This window comes from Scyliorhinus torazame, chromosome 2 (assembly GCF_047496885.1).
Source record: "Scyliorhinus torazame isolate Kashiwa2021f chromosome 2, sScyTor2.1, whole genome shotgun sequence".
Lineage (NCBI taxonomy): Eukaryota > Metazoa > Chordata > Chondrichthyes > Carcharhiniformes > Scyliorhinidae > Scyliorhinus > Scyliorhinus torazame.
Window position 1 is genome coordinate 173584674 of NC_092708.1, and position 21205 is coordinate 173605878.

A 21205-nucleotide genomic window follows, 5' to 3' on the forward strand; every position below is an offset into this window, starting at 1 on the left:
AGGTCCAAAAGTCCGACCAGAGCGGGAGCCACCAAATGTGCGACTTACTCCTCCATAGCCACCACCGGAAGTCCTATTTCTGCTTCTATTGATCTGCCTAACCACACACTCAGTCTTACATTTGATACACGTGACCTCAATAAAATGATTGCTCCCTTTTACCATGGCTGTTCCTCCTAGTATAACTCTCATCTCTGCCTCCCTTAAGTCTAAGGCATGCAGATTTGAAAGGATATGTGGACATGTGATCCAGCCATCCACTGCCAGATCTTGGTGCACCATATATCGCACCATCGGGCCCGACTCTCACATATCAAAATAGCTCACAAATCCAGGATCATCCTAAAATGCAAAGATAACTCCTGGCTATTTTTTCCATTATATTCCATTCCTCTTAAATGCCTCTCCTCTGCCTCCGTTCCAATATTAAGTGCAAGAAACTCATAGAGGGCGGGATTCTCTGAAATGGAGACAGAGTGTTCGCGCTGTCGTGAACGCCGTTGAGGTTCACTATGGCGCGAAACGGCCCCTATCCCGACCGATTCAGGGCCCGATAATGGGCTAGGAGCGGCGCTGTGTCATTTACGCGTGCCAGGCCTTGGCGCCGCATAAAGGCGGCGCCGCATACATGACGCGGCCGGCGCCGCATAACTGGCATCACCCGCGCATGCGCGGGTTGGCCGGCGCCAACCTGCGCATGCGTGGTTGCCGTCCTCTCCGAGTCCGCCCCGCAAAAAGATGTCTGACGGATCTTGCGGGGCTGCGGAAGAAAGGAGGTCCTCCTTCAGAGAGGCCGACCCGACGATCGGTGGGCACCGATCGCGGGCCAGACCCCATTTGAGGCCCCCCCCCAGTGCAGGATCCCCCCACCCCCGCAGGCCGCCTCCCCCCCCCCAGCGATCCCGCGCTGTTCCCGCCGGCAGCGACCAGGTGTGGACGGCGCCGGGGGGAACCCGCCGTTTTGGGCAGCCCGCTCGGCCCATCCGGCACTGAGAATCGCGGGGGTACCGGTGAATCGCCATTTTGGCTGTGGCGGGCGATTCACTGGACCGTGCCGCGCAAAACGCGATTGTGCTGATCTGGCCGTTTCCGTGAATCGCGGGAGGGCGTCGGACCGGCGGCGCGGGAAAATCTGGCGACCCAGGCGATTCTCCAAACCGGTGCGGGAGCGGAGAATCGTGCCCATAGAATTCTTTGTCACTAATTTTTCTTTTGTTTTTCCTCTACCACCATCTTCCTACCCCCACCCCACCAGGACCATCTGTTCCCTGTTTCAGGTTGTCCTTTGACACACTGCTCACCTTTGTTCTGCCACTGACTCATTCTGATCTCTTAAGGTGCCACTATCAGAACCCTTCTTAGCCATGATTACAATCATTTACGATTCCTTTGTCTTTTCATCCATGACATTCTTTGTCAATCTCTCCCTAGACTCCACCTATTGCCAGCCCTCTATCTCACTTCTCTACCATTCACTGGGACTCCACCCTCACTGGGGCCATTTTTCAGGATAGTGGGACCTGTACAAGGTGGAAAGTTTGCACCTGAACAGAAATGGGACTAGTGTCCTTGCAGAGAGGTTTGCTAGTGTTGTTGGGAATGGTTTAAACAAACTTGGCAGAGGCCTGCGATCCTGAGGTTCATCAGGGAGAGATGCACAGCCAAGATCAGAGGAGATTTCAAGAGAGCCAGGAAAGCATAGATTGTCTAGACCAGTTAAGTCACAAGAAAGCTTGGCAAGATTGAATGGTGATTATTTTAATGATGAATTGAGGGCACAAATTGAACATGGGGGTATTATGTCAATGCTGTCACTGAGACATGGTTGAGAGAGGGGCAGGATTGGCAGCTCAACATTCCAGGATACAGGAGCTTCAGGTGAATTAGGTGAGGAGGTAAAAGAGGAGGGGGTGCCGCAATTTTGGTCAGGGAATCAATTACATCAGTAAGGAGGGACGCCATCGTAGAAGGCTCTTTAACTGAAGCTATATGGGTAGAACCTAAAAATCACTAGGAGAAATCACATTGCTGGGAGTATTCTATAGGCCCCCTAACAGTCTGACAGATATAGAAGAGAAGAGATGTAGGCAAATTTCAGAGAAGTGTAAATATAATAGGTTTGTGGTGGGGCCGATTTCAACTTTGTTCAATGTTAACTGAAGTAGCCATAGTGTGAAAGGTTTAGAGGGAGCAGAATTCATAAATGCATCCAGGAGAACCTTTGTAGCCACTACGTAGAAGGACCTACAAAAGAGGGGGCAGTCCTGGACATAATTTGTGGCAACAAAGCTGGGCAAGTGGTTGAACTATCATTGGGGAGCATTTTGTAGACAGTGATCATAACTCTATATTACATTCAAGATTGTTGTGGAAAAGGACAACAATGGGCCTGAGATCAAAGTTCTAAACTGGGGCAAAGCCAATTTTAATAAGATCAGATACGATTTGGCCAGAGTGGACTGGGAGAGGACACTTTCAGGTAAATCTGTGATATAACAATGGGGTGCATTCAAGAAGGAAATAGGGAGAGTACGGGTCCAACATGTTCCAATCAAGAAAAAAGGTGGGACCAACAAATCCAGTGAACCCTGGATTTTGAGGGATATACAGCATTAGATAAGGAGAAAAAGGGAGGCTTAAGGCAGATATCAAGGATTCAAAACAGCAAAAGCCCTTGAGGCGTATTGAATGTGCAGAAGGGAATTTAAAAAGGAAATTAGGAAAGCAAAAAGGGGACGTGATAGGATATTGGCAGGTAAAATAATGGAAAATCCTCAGTTGTTTTACAAGTACATTAAGGGTAAAAGGATAACTAGGGGAAGAGTCGCGCCTATTAAGGACCACAGTGGTAATTTATGTGTGGAGCCGAAGGATGTAGGTCAGGTTCTAAATGAATACTTTGTGTCAGAGTTCACTAATGAAAGGGATGATGTAGGTATTAAAATCAGGAAGAAGGACTGTGATGAAATGAAAGAAATTATCATAGACAGAGAGGAGAGTCTGAGTGGTTTGGCAGGCTTAAAAGTAGACAAATAAAATGTATCCCAGGTTGCTGAGTGAGGCAAGGGAGGAAATAGCAGAGGCACTGGCAAAAGTTTTCAATTCCTCTCTGGCCACAGGAGAGGTGTCAGAGGACTGGAGGATAACCAACGCGGTACCATTATTCAAGGAGGGAGGAAGGGATAAACCAAGAAACTACAGGCCAGTCAGTGTAACCTCAGTGGTGGGGAAACTATTGGAAGTAATTCTGAGAGACAGAATTAATTTGCATTTGAAGAGTCATGGATTAATCATAAACAGTCAGCATGGATTTGTCAAGTTGTCATGTCTGACCAACTTGATTGAATTTTTTGAAGCAGTGACCAGGTGCGTAGATTAGGGAAATTCATTTGACATAGTCTACTTGGACTTTTGATAAGGTCCCACATTGAAGACTAATATGATCCCGATGGGATCCAAGGAAATTTGGCAAATTGGATCCAAAATTGGCTGAGTGGCAGGCAGCAGAGGGCAATTTGATTTGATTTAGTCTCATGTGTACTGAGGTACAGTGAACAGTACTGTTCTGTGTCAGATAGTTCTATACATGAAAAAAAACATAAGACACACATAAATATATGGACATAGACATCAAGTGAAGCATATAGAGTGTAGTACTACTCAGTAGAGAAGATGTGTGAAGAGATCAGTTCAGTCCATAAGAGAGTCATTCAGGAGTTTGCGAACAGCGGGGAAGAAGCTGTTTTTGAACCTGTTAGTGCGCGTTCTCAGACTTTTGTATCTCCTGCCCGACGGAAGAGGTTAGAAGAGAGAATAACCCGGGTGGAAGGGGTCTTTAATTACGCTGCCCGCTTTCCCAAGGCAGCGGGAGGTGTAGACAGAGTCAATAGATGGGAGGTGGTTTTGCGTGATGTACTGGGCTGTGTTCAAGGCCCTCTATAGTTTCTTACGGTCCTGAGACAATCAGTTGCCATACCAGGCTGTGATGCAGCCAGATAGGATGCTTTCTATGATTATCTGTAAAAATTGGTACATTTGGGACTTCCAGTGGCGGCTATGGAGTGAGTAGTCGCACATTTGGTGCCTCCCACTCAAGGCGGTAATTTTTAGTCTTTTCCCCGCCCGAAAGAGGAAATATTTGATGGCATGAGGTGCGGAAGTGCCTGTAGAAGGTGTTACTCCTCTGATGTGGCTGGCGGATGGATCCACAAACTAGGAGTGGGATTAGAAGAAAAGAGAGCTGCTGGAACAGGAGTGCCTTCATGGTGTGCCACAGGATAAGATGGCAGAGGACAAGGGGCTGTTCTGCCTGCCCAGTGGTCAACGGAGCAGCTAGTGGAGTTTGTGAACACAAAGTTCAGTCAGCAGTGGAAGGAGGCCCTGGAAGACCTGGTCAAGATCTGGGGAGCAGTTGGTCTCGCTGGTGATCGAGGTAACGGTGATGCGGGAGACCCAAAAGAGACTGAAGAAGAAGGTGGAGGATCTGGAGAATCACTTCAGAAGACAAAACCTAAGGATCGTGGGCATGCCCAAAGGCATCGAAGGTGCGGAAGCCAGAACGTACATGGCCAAAAATGTTGAAGTAGTTGATGGGGGAGGGGGCCTTTGACCGGCCCCTAGCACACAGGGCGTTGATGAGGAGGCCGCAAGAGGGAGAGCCACCAAGGGTGATGGTGGTGTGGTTGCACTGCTTTCTGAATAAGGAGAAGATCCGCAGATGGGCGAGGCAGACGAGGCAGTGCACCTGGGAAGAGAACGAGCTGCGGGTGTACCAGGATCTGGGAGCAGAACTGGCGAAGAGGAGGGCCGCGTTTAACCATGTCCTCTTTAAGAAGGGGGGTGAAGTTCAGAGTGCTGTACCCGGCCCGCCTGTGGGTGACTTTCCAGAAGCGTAAGTACTATTTTGGCGAAGGAGTTCATTAGGGACAATGGACTGAGATGAGAGCGAGTAGTTTGTGCGTGTGTTTGTTCATTTTCTGAAGTAAAATTTCCCTTTGAAGTGTCTCTTTTGTTTCGATGGCGGGGTTTTGGAAGGCAGGCTCATGGGGGAACGTCAAGGGCGAGTGCACAGTAGCACAACGGTTAGCACATTTGCTTCACAGCTGCAGGGTGACTGTCTGTGCTTCAGTGTGGGCACCAATCTGTGACAAACATAGGTTTATGCTGGTGGAACTAGATGCGTGATTTTGGGGATGATGGCAGGCAGAGATTGAGAGATTTGGCAATCTGTTTATAGGGGTTAGATTTGCAAGGCTGAAGGAGCTCGAGGAAGAATGTGAGTTGCCCAGGGGGAACAGTTTTAGGTACATGTAGGCCCGGGATTTTGTAAAGAAAGAGGTGCCTTCGAGGCAATGGGCTAAGGGCTGGAAAATGGGATTACAAAGGCTGGTGGTTGTTTTTGACCGGGGCAGACGCGATGGGCCAAAGTGCCTTTTCTGTGCAGTATGATTTTATGACTCTTTGACCCCCTCCCCTCCCACAACAGTATAAGTCTCACCCTATTTCCAGATCTCTCTAGCTCTGACGAAGAGTCATCCAAACTCGAAACATTAGCTCTGTTCTATCTCCACAGATTCTGTCAGACCTGCTGAGATTTTCCAACAATTTCTGTTTTTGTTTCAGATTCCAGCATCCGCAGTAAGTTGCTTTTGTCCATATTCCTTTCTTTGTACTTAGATACCAGTAATTCTTTTAGGTAATAAAAATCTATCACTCTCAGATTTTAAATTACAATTCATCTAACGTCTGCTGTTTGCAGTCAAGGGGCGAAATTCTCCCCCAACGGCGGGATGTCCGCCGACTGGCGCCAAAGACGGCGCCAATCAGACGGGCATCGCGCCGGCCCAAAGGTGCTGAATGCTCCGCATCTTTGGCGGCCTAGCCCCAACATTGAGGGGCTAGGCCGACGCCGGAGGGATTTCCGCCCCGCCAGCTGGCGGAAATGGCGTTTGTTGCCTCGCCAGCTGGCGCGGAAATGCGGCGCATGCGCGGGAGCGTCAGCGGCCGCTGTCAGTTTCCCGGCGCATGCGCGGGAGCGTCAGCGGCCGCTGTCAGTTTCCCGCGCATGCGCAGTGTGGAGAGTCTCTTCCGCCTCCGCCATGGTGGAGGCCGTAGCGGAGGCGGAAGGGAAAGAGTGCCCCCACGGCACAGGCCCGCCCGCGGATCGGTGGGCCCCGATCGCGGGCCAGCCCACCGTGGGGGCACCCCCGGGGTCAGATCGCCCCGCGCCCCCCCCCCCCAGGAGCCCGCCCACGCCGCCTGGTACCGCCGGTAAATACCAGGTTTGATTTACGCCGGCGGGACAGGCAATTTCTGGGCGGGACTTCGGCCCATCCGGGCCGGAGAATTGAACGGGGGTCCCGCCAACCGGCGCGGCCTGATTCCCGCCCCCGCCCAATCTCCGGTACCGGAGACTTCGGCGGGGGCGGGGGCGGGATTCACGGCGGCCAACGGCCATTCTCCGACCCGGCGGGGGGTCGGAGAATGACGCCCAAGAATTCTTGGGCTGGATTCTCCGTTTCAGCGGCTACGAGCTGGCTCGAATGGAGAATTTGCAGGAGGTTTACGATGAAAAAATCGACGCCGACCCTTCACTGATTCCGGACCGGTGAGGGACCAGCAGTGGCATCGGGTGAAACTCCTGGCTCATGCGCCGAAAAAGGCCAGAGAATGGTCGGGCCCCTGACAGAGTATGCGCGTGGCTGACGACCTGCAGCGGTCGCTCTGTACAACATGGCGCCGGCCGTGCGCAGACCCGACCCACCATCTGCGATTGTGGGGGATTCAGCAATAGTAATTCCATTAAATATAAAGAGGTGATAGTGAGAAATTCTCGTGATGGAGATGATCATTACCTGGCACTTTTGTCACACAAATGTTATTTGTCACTTGTCAGCCCAAGCCTGGATATTTGGACACGGACTGCTTCAGTATCTGAGTAGTCGCGAATGATGCTGAACATTATGTAATCATCAGCGAACATCCCCACTTCTGACCTTACGATGGAAGGAAGGTCATTGGTGAAGCAGCTGGACATAGTTGGGCCTAGGACACTCCACTGAGAAACTCCTGTGGTGATTTTCTGTAACTGAGATGATTGACCTCCAACCACCACAACCATCTTCCTTTGTGCCAAGTATGACCTCAAACAGCGGAGGTTTCCCCCTGATTTCCACTGTCTCCAGTTTAACTAGGGCTCCATGGCATGCTTGGTCAAATGCTGCCTTTATGTCAAGGGCAATCACTTCCACCTCACCTCTGGAGTTCAGCTCTTTTGTCCATGTTTGAACCAAGGCTGTAATGAAGTCAGGAGCTGAGTGACCCTTGCGGAACCCAAACTGTGCATCTGTGAGCAGGTTATTGCTGAGTAAATGCCACTTGATAGCACTGTTGATTACCTTCCGTCAGATTACTGGTGAAAGAGAATAGACTGATGGGGTGGTAATTGCCCAGGTTGGATTTGTCCTGTTTCTTGAGTACAGGACATACCTGGGAGATTTTGAACATTGTCGGGCAAATGCCAGTGTTGCAGCTTAACAAGAACATTGTCAATAAAAACATTTTGACACCAAGCCATGGAAAATGATATCAGGACAAAGGTTGGTCAAAGTCATAAGTTTTGAAGAGCATCTTAAAGAAGGAGCGAGAGCTAGAGAGACGGAGAAGTTTAGGGAAAAACTTCAGAGCTTAGAGTGAAGACCACCGAAAGTATGACTTTGAATGGTCAAGCAATTAAAATGGGAGGTTCACAGAATTGGAGGAGCACTGAGAGTTTGAAGATTTATAGGACTGGAGAAACCTAGACATGGGGCATTTGAAATCAAGGATGGGCATTTTAAATTTAAACAAAGTTTGACCCTGAGCCAATGTAGGAACAAGCACCGAGGTGATAAGTGAATGAGATTTAGCATGAGCAAAGATATAGGCAGCAAAGTTTTAGATAAGCAGAAGTGGGATGGAAAAATGAGAGGTGGCCAGAAGAATATTAGAAAAGTCAAGTCCTGAGATAACAAAAAAATGCAGGAGGGTTGCAGAGGTAGATCAGCTGAGGCAGGGGTTGGAATCGGATGATGGCTGTCGAGGTGAGTTAAAAAGACATGGCAAAGCCCACTATGTTAACTTTCGGGTTTCTGATCCACTGCCACACTTCCCCGTTGTTAGAGAGTCCATCAGTTAAAATGTTGTCCATTCTGTCACATTGTTTAATATTTATGTACATCTTTTACTTTGTGATTGTGTTAAGTATTGCACATAGTATATTGCAATATTTTTGATATTGTATTTATATGCTTCACAATTTTATCAAATGTGGCTAAGTAACTTAAACTTGCTGTTATGTATTTTTTGCCCTGACCTTGACTGGGGCAGATTTTGTAAGCAGAGGGGAAGAATTTTGTTTGACGAGTTGGGATTCCTCAAACTCCACAGTATGCATCGTTCTTCGCGCAGCTTGCATACAGAGTCTGAATCTTCAGGGCCTGTAAGGGTGTGCTGGACAATCCTGGTCAGGAATGGTGTGCTAATCCCTGGGAAGACTCCTATCCAAAGGAAAGTTGCTGATCTTGGTAGACCTGTCTAATCCAATGAATCCCCTAATCACAAGGGGGGTGTAAGGGGGATTGTGATCATTGAACCTAGGAGGCCCAATTGAAGTTAATGGTGGGGGTGGAGAAGGAGTGACTAGATGTCCTACGACAGACAGGGAAGAAGATAAGCTAAGAGGGCTTGTAGGATACTACCTTTTCCATGAAGCAGTCTTAGTCTTTTTGCTTGTGGATTTCCCAAGAACCAGGAAAAATGACTGGCCAGGGATAATATGACCGGTTAAATATGAGGCACATGGTCTCATTATAGTATTTAAGGGGTCAACCTCCATCCTCCCATTCACATTCTGTCTACATTAAAGCTGGGTTTGAGCTTTGTAAAATATCAACATCGCACCTGACCCCAGCCCCACCCCTGTTTTGTCGGTAAAATTACCCCCATTGCTGCTGCAACATTGTACAGTTTACAGTCTCATTTCCTGCTTTTCTTTATTTTTTGTAGGTGATGAGCCTTTCTCCCGCCCCATTGTCTTTGTTGATCAAAGCTGCACCTATACTGACTGAAGACATGTATGGAGACATACAGCCTGCAGCTTGGGAACTCCTCCTTAGTGTGGATGAACACATGGCTGCAGCTGCTGGTAATTTACATTTAAGTGTGATACATGATACCATACTATCCTTGCACCGAATTAAAGATCTCAGGCAGATGAATTCCATTAGTTTAAAGAATCTGAACATTGTCTGGTGATTACGCTGTAGCATAGGGTCATTTATGGCACAGAAAGAAGCCATTCAGTCCATCAAGCCAACAAAGGCTCTTCGTAGAACAAACCGGTCAGTCCCATTCCCCTGCTCTATCGCCATAGTTTATTTCCCTCAAGTGCCCAATTCAATTTCTTTTGAAACTGTCAATCATATCCACTATTCCAGGTTATTACCACTCACTGTTTTAGAATCCTTTTCCTCACACTCCCCCTACATCTCTATCCCAGAACCTTAAATCTATGAACCTTAGTCCTTTTTTCATCAGATTGTTATGGGCCAGGGTTTAGAGAACACCAAAGTATATCATGGAGTTCATCTAGCCCACAACTTGTAATAGATTTTGGTTATGAGGAGCACAAGGCCCCACTTTCCAGCTGTTATGCAACAGAGATCTTAAGTATTTTTAAACAAAACAATGTTTATTCTATGAATCCAGTTAACATTTTATAAACACACAGTAAACATCTTATCAACTACCAACACAAATACTCCCCCAAGATACAGTACTCTATAGGTAAACCTTAGTAACTTTCCTAACAACATCCATAAGCCAAACACCCTTTTTCCGACAAAAACAGTAGGTTTGCATTCCTTGCAGAAACAGGTATTACTTTGAAATTATCAAGTGATCTGGAGACATTCTTTTGCATGCAGAGAGAGAGAGATCAAAATACATCTTCTTGGTTTGAATGCAGCTCCTCAACTGAAAACAAAACCAAAAAAAACTCAGAGCCCCAAAAAGCTTCCAGCTCAAAACAAAAGTAAAAAGCAGAGCCAGAGCCCAGCTCCAACCACACAATGACATCACTGCAGCCATTTGAGAAGACAAACATTTCTTAAAGTGACATTCCCATGACAAGATAATGGGAATAGCTTTTCTTAGTTTGCCATATCTAAAGCTGCCATAATCTTGTGCACCTTTATCAAATCTCCCCACAATCTCCTTTACTCCAGGGGGAACAATGTCAGCTTCTCCAACCTAATATTGCAACTAAAATGCCTTAGCCCTGGAACCATTTTGGTACATCTCCTTTGCACCTTCCCAAGGACTCTTGCATCCTTCCCAATGTGAGTTGATAAGAACTGACCATAATATTTGTAATCAAACCGAATGTTATAAAGGGTCTGCATGATTTTCATGCCTTTGTACTTAATACCTCGTTTTATTTAATATAATATAAATAAAGTATTTATTTAATACTTTGTTAATTACTCTCTCAATATGTCCTACCATCTTCAAAGACCTTTGCTAATGAACCCAGCCCCCCGGTCCCTCTGTTCTTGCACATTCTTTAGAACCGCGCATTAAGTCTATGTTGTCGCTCCTTATCCCAAGATGTAATGAAGTGGGTGAGTCCAGGTGGCTTGCATTCCAGGTTGCAAATTAAGTGCAACTGGAAATAGCAGAAGGGATTGTCATAATCTTCCAGTCTTCCCTCAGTACTGTCAAGAATTCAGAAGAGTGGACACTGGTAAATGTACAACACCAGGTTAAAGTCCAGCAGGTTTGTTTCGATGTCACTAGCTTTCGGAGCGCTGCTCTTTCCTCAGGTGAATGAAGATGTCTGTTCCAGAAACACATATATAGACAAATTCAAAGATGCCAAACAATGCTTGGAATGCGAGCATTAGCAGGTGATTAAATCTTTACAGATCCAGAGATGGGGTAACCCCAGGTTAAAGAGGTGTGAATTGTGTCAAGCCAGGACAGTTGGTAGGATTTCGCAGGCCAGATGGTGGGAGATGAATGTAATGCGACATGAATCCCAGGTCCCGGTTGAGGCCGCACTCGTGTGCGGAACTTGGCTATAAGGTTCTGCTCGGCAACTCACTGTCATTGACGATTTATTAGTCTTCAATGAGAGAGTAGTCATGCCGATAACACTTCGGCTTGGTATTCTTCAAAGTGTTCACCAAGATCAGCTAGGAATAACAAAATGTCATGCGAGAGCAGAGCAATCAGGCATTACTTGCTGTGGAGAAGAAATTATTTCTAATTGCATGACATGTGTTATAAACGCCCAAGAACAAAAAACGACTATACATTCTACGTTTCTATCATTGGAGTGCGTGGGAATGGACGTATTTTAATTTTTATTGTCACTGATTAGTACTCATGGTAGATTGAAGTGAACATATTGCACAGTATTACAGCAGAAGCAATCATCCAATCTCTCGAGAATTTATGCAATACTAGGCTCCAGGGCAACATCATGTCTTAACAGTGTGATAATTATTCTACAAATTTGAAAACAACTATTTCTTCATTCATGCTTATGAGTTCACCTCATAATCACCAATCGAATGGAGCAGTAGAGAGAGGGTTATGAACTGTTAAAGGTCTATTCAAGAGAAACAAGGACCTTCATCTAGCTCTTCTGAGTTATTGGACCACGCTACGACAAAACAGTTTTTCACCACCTGTTACTAATGATGTAAATTGATTGCTATGATTAGTCAACAGCTGCATTATTATTGCATCATACAACATTTATATATTATATATATATATGCAAACTGATTGGACCTTTGTCTTTTTCATCCAATAATTCACATGTTTGCATTAGAAATGACAGCACAAGTAGAAAAGATAATAAACATCCTTGGTTTTGTATAAATTAGAACAACAAGAAAGTAACAGTGAACTTGAGCAAGATCTTAGGCAGCAGTTTGAACATCATTTTTTGATTTGAGAAGCCTCTTGTAAGAAACCTGTATCAACAATGGAAATGGTATAGCATAGATACACTAGTGATGACATTTAAATTTATGTCTCCCTGGGAGCAGGCTAGCAGGAAGGGGGAATTGTAAAATTGGGTGCCCTGGCAGTGGCACCTTACCTGTTGCCTACCCGCTGCTACCAATATTTTATCGCAGATTGGGGTGAGGGATGTTGTTGGCTGGCCTGGTTATCCTTGGGCAAAAGGAGACTCTAAGGGACTCCCTTCATTGTTGTTACTGTACAATCCCCGGAGTTTGAGGGTGACAGTGGTGTGGCGGATACATAGTCCTCATAGACTTCCAGGTTATAAACGATTAGCAAATATAGAAAAAATTCGTAACTGTTAAATGAGACAGTAGCTATAGCAAAAGATAACAGTGATCAGGAAAAAAAATAAAAGTAAGATTGGAAAAATATATTTTACACAGAGGATGGTTAGAGTTTGGAATTGGAGCAAAATCCATAAATTCAGTTAAAAAGAGTTAATTGGGACGGCACGGTGGTACAGTGGTTAGCACTGCTGCCTCCTGGCGCCGAGGTCCCAGGTTCAATCCCAGCCCTGGGTCACTGTCCGTGTGGAGTTTCCACATTCCCCCCGTGTCTGCGCAGATCTCGCCCCCACAACCCAAAGAAAGATGTGCAGGGTAGGTGGTTTGGCCATGATAAATTGCCCCTTAATTGGAAAAAAAATAATTGGACACTCTAAATATTTTTTTAAAAAAGGATTTAATTGCTGATGCAACAAGACGACTATTGAAGAATCATGAAGAATCAAGTGTGATTAAACTAAGGTGATTTGTGTGGAAAAATAACAGAATTAATGAATTGAATGGCATGATATTTGTTTCTGTAAAGGCACCAGGTGCTCCTAAAAGGGAAGCAGAGAAAATCACACTGTTATTTTGTGCATCATCTGGTGGACGGTTTAAAATCCAAATAAAAAGGTATCAATTCCCACTGCAGTTGATGCACGATGCTTAAGAAAAATGAAACTGCAAATGTAACATTTTTGACTGCTGGGTCCTCATTGACAATAGCATACTAAATTTTGCCTATCATCTGCATGGACATGTGGTTATTTTTTTTATGTGAACAAGCTCTCATGAACTCATGAACTTCTTTTGGTTATGTTTAAATTATTATTTGGAGGGAGCTGATTAGCTCAGTTGGCTAGATGACACGTAGTCCAGAATAATTCCCATTCCAGCTGAGGCATACTTGGAATCTGCTTCCTCTCCCTGCCCAGGAGAGTGCAAAGCAATGGCAGACTGCCACTGACAAAAACTGTTAAGGAAACATAACTCAGGATGAAGCATCCAGCAGACAATGAGCCAAGGACCTGTCTCTGGGGAGAGCACTCATGAAAAACAATGCAAGTAATTATTTATTGTTGTGGGTCAGGGTTTAGAGAATCCCAAAGTGTATCATGGAGTTCACCTGACCCACAACTTTTAATAGATTGTGGTATGGGGAGCACATGGCCCACTCTACAAGTGTGGTACTTCAGAAATGGAAAAGTATTTTTTAAAGCAAAACAATGTTTTAACTTGAACTCAAGTTAACCTTTTTAAAACAAAAAGTGAATATCTTAGCAACCAGTAAATCAAATACACCCCCCAAAGAATACAACACTAAGTAATCTGTATGCTGTCCTTTTAGACCCAAAAGACTTAACAAACCTTTAAACAGAAGCACATCAGAGTTTACATTCACTACTGAGAACATTTAGAATTCTGAATTCACCAAATGATTAAGAGATAGTCCTTCATGGCAGAGAGCTCAACAATACAGTTGCTTTGGCTGACTTCAGCTGCAACTCTGAAACACAATGAAAAACGAAACCAAAAAGACAGACACACCCAAGCTTTTCTCAAAGTGAAACTAAAAAGCAGAACCAGAGCTCAGTTCCACCCACACTCTGACATCACTGCAGTAACATGAGCAGCCAAACATTTCTTAAAGCGACATTCTCATGACACCTCCCCCCAAGAAAAAAAAAACCCATCAACTTCAAGATGGTTTCATTTTTCATCTTTTCACCATTCTTCAAGAAATGCACACAGTAAATATACTTTTCGTTTGAAAAAACAACACACGCAAACAGGTATAATAATATAGTCCATTTCCTTTTTTTTTTCTTCTTCCTCCAACTGGAATCCTTTTCGATTGACAGTCTCTTTGAACAAGAAAGTCTCTGCACGATCCATCCATTCCTCTACGCCTCGGCATTTCTCTTTAAAGTCAGATACTTTAGTTCAATCTGAACACAGAGTCCCTTGTAATTCTCCAACACAGGAGCATTGGTTATCACAGCTTTCAGGCCATCAAATGCCTGTCGAAGGTCCGCTGTCCATTGACATTTTTGACGTTTCTTCAGCAAGTCCATCAGTGGAGCAATCATGCTCCAAAACGTTTTCACAAATGTTCGATCAAATCCACTCATGCCAAGAATTCGCATTATTTCCCTTTGTCTCGAGGGTAACGGAAACTCCCCAATAACTTTTGTTTTCACATCCCATGGGACCATTCGACCCTGTCCGATTGTATGGCCAAGGAAAGTGACTTGGGCTTTTCCAAATTCACTTTTGGCTAGGTTTATCACCAAACCCGCCTCCTGAAGTCGATCGAATAACTCCATCAGATGTTTTAAATGCTCTTTCCATGTCTGGCTGAAAATTACCAGATCGTCGATGTATACCGCACAATTGGGTAATCCTGAAACAAATTTGTTAGTTAACCATTGAAATGTGGCTGGGGCGTTTTTCATGCCAAATGGCATAACTTTGAATTGGTATATACCATCTGGAGTCATAAAAGCTGAAATCTCCTTTGCCCTTCGGATAAAGTAACCTTTAAGTAAATCCAATTTGGAAATAAAAGCTGATTGTCCCACTTTCTCAATGCAATCCTCCAAACGTGGGATAGGATAAGAGTCCGTTCTTGTAACTGCATTAACCTTTCTATAGTTCACTCACAACCGTTGGGTACCGTCTGGTTTTGGTACCATCACTATGGGTGAGCTCCATTGGCTGCAACCCACTTCAATTATGCTATTTTTCAGCATACTCTAAATCTCTTTGCTAACCTGTGCAAATTTTAAAGGATTAAGTCTAGATGGATGTTGTTTGATAGGAACATCATTTCCCACATCTACATCATGTATAGCCATTTTAGTACTTCCCTATTGATCTCTACAAACTTGCCCATGTGATATCAATAACTCTCAGGTCAGTTCGTTTTTCCTCCGGAAGATAACTCAACAACGTATCCCAATTTTTAAGACCATCCTCATTTTCCAATTTAATTTGAGGTATGTCAAATTCACTGTCATCTGGATTTGGTTCGTCACTTTGAGTTAGAATCATTAAAACCTCCTTTTTCTCCCCTTCCCTTTCAAAGTACCTTTTAAGCATATTCATATGACACACTCGGTGAGTCTTCCTTCTATCTGGTGTTTTTACCACATAATTCACCTCACTTAATTTCCTTTCAATCTGATATGGTCCACAAAACCTAGCTTTTAAAGGTTCACCTACCACTGGTAATACAAAAACTTTATCTCCACTGGCAAAACTACGAACTTTGGATTTCTTGTCCGCGACCCATTTCTTCAGATTATGTGCAACTTTCAAATGTTGTCTAGCCAATTCACCTGCTCTATTTAATCGTTCCTTAAAATTTGACACGTAATCCAATAATGTAATTTCCGATTTCTCACCCACCAATTTTTCCTTAATCAATTTAAGTGGTCCTCTTACCTCATGACCAAAACTTAGTTCAAAAGGACTAAATTAGGTTGAATCATTAGGTGCATCCCGAATTGCAAACAGTACGAATGGAATTCCTTTATCCCAATCCTATTGATAATCTTGACAATAAGCCCTCAACATTGTCTTTAACGTCTGATGCCACCTTTCTTACGCTCCCTGCGATTCTGGATGGTTTAAATTGTTTTATTCCTAAGCTATCCATAACTTCTTTGAATAACTTTGAGGTAAAATTTGATCCTTGATCCGATTGTATTTCTGTGGGTAGTCAAACAAACAAAGAACAAAGAAACGTACAGCACAGGAACAGGCCCTTCGGCCCTCCAAGAACGTGCCGACCATGCTCCCCGACTAAACTACAATCTTATACACTTCCTGGGTCCGTATCCTTCTATTCCCATCCTATTCATATATTTGTCAAGATGCCCCTTAAATGTCCCTATCGTTCCTGCTTCCACTACCTCCTCCGGTAGCGAGTTCCAGGCACCCACTACCCTCTGCGTAAAAAACTTGCCTCGTACATCTACTCTAAACCTTGCCCCTCTCACCTTAAACCTATGCCCCATCGTAATTGACCCCTCTACCCTGGGGAAAAGCCTCTGACTATCCACTCTGTCTATGCCCCTCATAATTTTATATACCTCTATCAGGTCTCCCCTCAACCTCCTTCGTTCCAGTGATAACAAACCGAGTTTATTCAATCGCTCCTCATAGCTAATGCCCTCCATACCAGGCAACATTCTGGTAAATCTCTTCTGCACCCTCTCTAAAGCCTCCACATCCTTCTGGTAGTGTGGCGACCAGAATTGAACACTATACTCCAAGTGTGGCCTAACTAAGGTTCTATACAGCTGCAACATGACTTGCCAATTCTTATACTCAATGCCCCGGCCAATGAAGGCAAGCATGCCGTATGCCTTCTTGACTACCTTCTCCACCTGTGTTGCCCCTTTCAATGACCTGTGGACCTGTACTCCTAGATCTCTTTGACTTTCAATACTCTTGAGGGTTCTACCATTCACTGTATATTCCCTACCAGCATTAGACCTTCCAAAATGCATTACTTCACATTTGTCCGGATTAAACTCCATCTGCCATCTCTCCGCCCAAGTCTCCAGACAATCTAAATCCTGCTGTATCCTCCGACAGTCCTCATCGCTATCCGCAATTCCACCAACCTTTGTGTCATCTGCAAACTTACTAATCAGACCAGTTACATTTTCCTCCAAATCATTTATATATACTACAAAGAGCAAAGGTCCCAGCACTGATCCCTGTGGTACACCACTGGTCACAGCCCTCCAATTAGAAAAGCATCCCTCCATTGCTACTCTCTGCCTTCTATGGCCTAGCCAGTTCTGTATCCACCTTGCCAGCTCACCCCTGATCCCGTGTGACTTCACCTTTTGAACTAGTCTACCCTGAGGGACCTTGTCAAAGGCCTTACTGAAGTCCATATAGACAACATCTACTGCCCTACCTGCATCAATCATCTTAGTGACCTCCTCGAAAAACTCTATCAAGTTAGTGAGACACGACCTCCCCTTCACAAAACCGTGCTGCCTCTCACTAATACGTCCATTTGCTTCCAAATGGGAGTAGATCCTGTCTCGAAGAATTCTCTCCAGTAATTTCCCTACCACTGAAGTAAGGCTCACCGGCCTGTAGTTCCCGGGATTATCCTTGCTACCCTTCTTAAACAGAGGAACAACATTGGCTATTCTCCAGTCCTCCGGGACATCCCCTGAAGACAGTGAGGATCAAAAGATTTCTGTCAAGGCCTCAGCAATTTCCTCTCCAGCCTCCTTCAGTATTCTGGGGTAGATCCCATCAGGCCCTGGGGACTTATCTACCTTAATATTTTTTAAGACACCCAACACCTCGTCTTTTTGGATCACAATGTGACCCAGGCTATCTACACCCCCTTCTCCAGACTCAACATCAACCAATTCCTTCTCTTTGGTGAATACTGATGCAAAGTATTCATTTAGTACCTCGCCCATTTCCTCTGGCTCCACACATAGATTCCCTTGCCTATCCTTCAGTGGGCCAACCCTTTCCCTGGCTACCCTCTTGCTTTTTATGTACGTGTAAAAAGCCTTGGGATTTTCCTTAACCCTATTTGCCAATGACTTTTCGTGACCCCTTCTAGCCCTCCTGACTCCTTGCTTAAGTTCCTTCCTACTTTCCTTATATTCCACGCAGGCTTCGTCTGTTCCCAGCCTTTTAGCCCTGACAAATGCCTCCTTTTTCTTTTTGACGAGGCCTACAATATCACTCGTCATCCAAGGTTCCCGAAAATTGCCATATTTATCTTTCTTCCTCACAGGAACATGCCGGTCCTGTATTCCTTTCAACTGCCAGTTGAAAGCCTCCCACATGTCAGATGTTGATTTGCCCTCAAACATCCGCCCCCAATCTATGTTCTTCAGTTCCTGCCTAATATTGTTATAATTAGCCTTCCCCCAATTTAGCACATTCATCCTCGGACCACTCTTATCCTTGTCCACCAGTACTTTAAAACTTACTGAATTGTGGTCACTGTTACCGAAATGCTCCCCTACTGAAACATCTACCACCTGGCCGGGCTCATTCCCCAATGCCAGGTCCAGTACCGCCCCTTCCCTAGTTGGACTGTCTACATATTGTTTTAAGAAGCCCTCCTGGATGCTCCTTACAAACTCCGCCTCGTCTAAGCCCCTGGCACTAAGTGAGTCCCAGTCAATATTGGGGAAGTTGAAGTCTCCCATCACCACAACCCTGTTGTTTTTACTCTTTTCCAAAATCTGTCTACCTATCTGCTCCTCTATCTCCCGCTGGCTGTTGGGAGGCCTGTAGTATACCCCCAACATTGTGACTGCACCCTTCTTATTCCTGATCTCTACCCATATAGCCTCACTGCCCTCTGAGGTGTCCTCTCGCAGTACAGCTGTGATATTCTCCCGAACAAGTAGCGCAACTCCACCTCCCCTTTTACATCCCCCTCTATCCCGCCTGAAACATCTAAATCCTGGAACGTTTAGCTGCCAATCCTGCCCTTCCCTCAACCAGGTCTCTATAATGGCAACAACATCATAGTTCCAAGTACTAATCCAAGCTCTAAGTTCATCTGCCTTACCCGTAATGCTCCTTGCATTAAAACATATGCACTTCAGGCCACCAGACCCGCTGTGTTCAGCAACTTCTCCCCGTCTGCTCTGCCTCAGAGCCACACTGTCCCTATTCCCTAGTTCTCCCTCAATGCTCTCACCTTCTGACCTATTGCTCCCGTGCCCACCCCCCTGCCATACTAGTTTAAACCCTCCCGTGTGACACTAGCAAACCTCGCGGCCAGGATATTTATGCCTCTCCGGTTTAGATGCAACCCGTCCTTCTTATACAGGTCACATCTGCCCCGGAAGAGCTCCCAGTGGTCCAGATAATGGAAACCCTCCCTCCTACACCAGCTGTTTAGCCACGTGTTTATCTGCTCTATCTTCCTATTTCTAGCCTCACTGGCACGTGGCACAGGGAGTAATCCCGAGATTACAACCCTCGAGGTCCTGTCTTTTAACTTTCTGCCTAGCTCCCTGAACTCCTGCTGCAGGACCTCATGCCCCTTCCTGCCTATGTCGTTAGTACCAATATGTACAACGACCTCTGCCTGTTTGCCCTCCCCCTTCAGGATGCCCTCTACCCGTTCGGAGACATCCTGGACCCTGGCACCAGGGAGGCAACATACCATCCTGGAGTCTCTTTCACGTCCACAGAAGCGCCTATCTGTGCCCCTGACTATAGAGTCCCCTATTACTATTACTCTTCTGCGCTTTGACCCTCCCTTCTGAACATCAGAGCCAGCCGTGGTGCCACTGCTCTGGCTGCTGCTGTTTTCCCCTGATAGGCTATCCCCCCGACAGTATCCAAAGGGGTATATCTGTTCGAGAGGGGGACAACCACAGGGGATTCCTGCACTGACTGCCTGCCCTTTCTGGTGGTCACCCATTTCTCTGCCTGCACCTTGGGTGTGACCACATTTACATAACTGCGATCTATGACGCTTTCCGCCACCTGCATGCTCCTAAGTGCATCCAATTGCCGCTCCAACCGAACCATGCAGTCTGTGAGGAGCTCCAGTTGGGTGCACTTTCTGCAGATGAAGCCATCCGGGACGCTGGAAGCCTCCCGGACCTGCCACATCTCACAGTCAGAGCACAGCACCCCTCTAACTGACATTGCGTCAATTAATTAAAATTAAAATTAAAGTGTGTCTTTTATTTTTAATATTTTTTTAAAAATTTCAATGTTACTGTCAACTATCTGTTTCCTAGCACTAGTTTTCTAATCGAAATGTGATAGCTAACTATAGTACTCTCCGATCTCTGGCTTAGATATCCCTCTAAATTATAATTAAGTTATTATGTTTAATTAGTTACCAAATACTCAAATTTTTTTTAAATTTAGGGTAGAATCCCAACCAGCCACTCTGGCCACAGCTTTTCTGTGATGTCACTTCAGTTTCCCCCCGACACACACAATTTGAAAAAAAAGGTATAAAAGTAAAAATAAGTAAAAATCACTTACTTACCTTCTTACCTTCTGAGTGTCTTAGATGTTCTCAGGTTCTCTCGCTGACAGAGACTGCTCCTCCACCTCCGAACCTTGACCTGCACAATGCTAATAATACAATAATAATATAATATGGCACTTACCTTCCACCAATGGGTCTTATTATTAGGTTAGAGGAGGAGGGCGGGTGGGAGATACTACACGTGTAGTGTCTCGGGTTTCCTCTCCACCAGAATTTATTGGTTGGGGGGGGGGGGGACTTCCCAGAGGTCCACGGGTCGAACTTCCGGTTCCCGCCTTATATAAAAACAAATAAAACAGAAAAGAACAGACACGGGACCAGGTAAGGCTTTTTAAAGTAAGTACTCACCTCCCAGAGGGCCCCTGCGCACCGCTGCCGCAGAAATCCAAAGGGCTGCTCCTGTAAAGGTAAGTGGTTTTAAAGTAAGTACTCACCTCCCAGAAGGCCCCTGCGCACCGCTGCCGCCGAAATCCAAAGGGCTGCACCTGTAAAGGTAAGTGGTTTTAAAGTAAGTACTCACCTCCCAGAGGGCCCCTGCGCACCTCTGCCGCCGAAATCCAAAGGGCTGCTCCTGTAAAGGTAAGTGGTTTTAAAGTAAGTACCACCTCCCAGATAGTCCATATCTAGTAAAGAATTTAAGTAACTCCTCCACAATCTTTTTAGCTGTAGTATTACGTACTGGAATGGCCTCTGGAAACCTAGTAGACACATACATAATAGTCAAAAGATATTGATTCCCACTTTTTGTTTTAGGAAGTGGTCCTACGCAATCAATTAGGACCCTTGTAAATGCTGGAATGGGTATTAAGGGCGCTGGTTTTATCACTTTTTGAGGTTT

The 21205-nt window shown here is 45.4% G+C and overlaps 1 protein-coding gene across 5 annotated transcripts in view; it reads left to right on the plus strand.

Moving 5' to 3' along the window:
* Positions 1-21205, plus strand: part of unc80 (unc-80 homolog (C. elegans)) — a 599468-nt gene that overhangs the window by 321491 nt on the left and 256772 nt on the right. For all 5 annotated transcript variants that reach the window (XM_072480367.1, XM_072480341.1, XM_072480351.1 and 2 more), the window contains one exon: positions 9046-9184. In XM_072480367.1, the coding sequence (XP_072336468.1) occupies positions 9046-9184 (139 nt within the window). The remainder of the gene's footprint in view (positions 1-9045; positions 9185-21205) is intronic.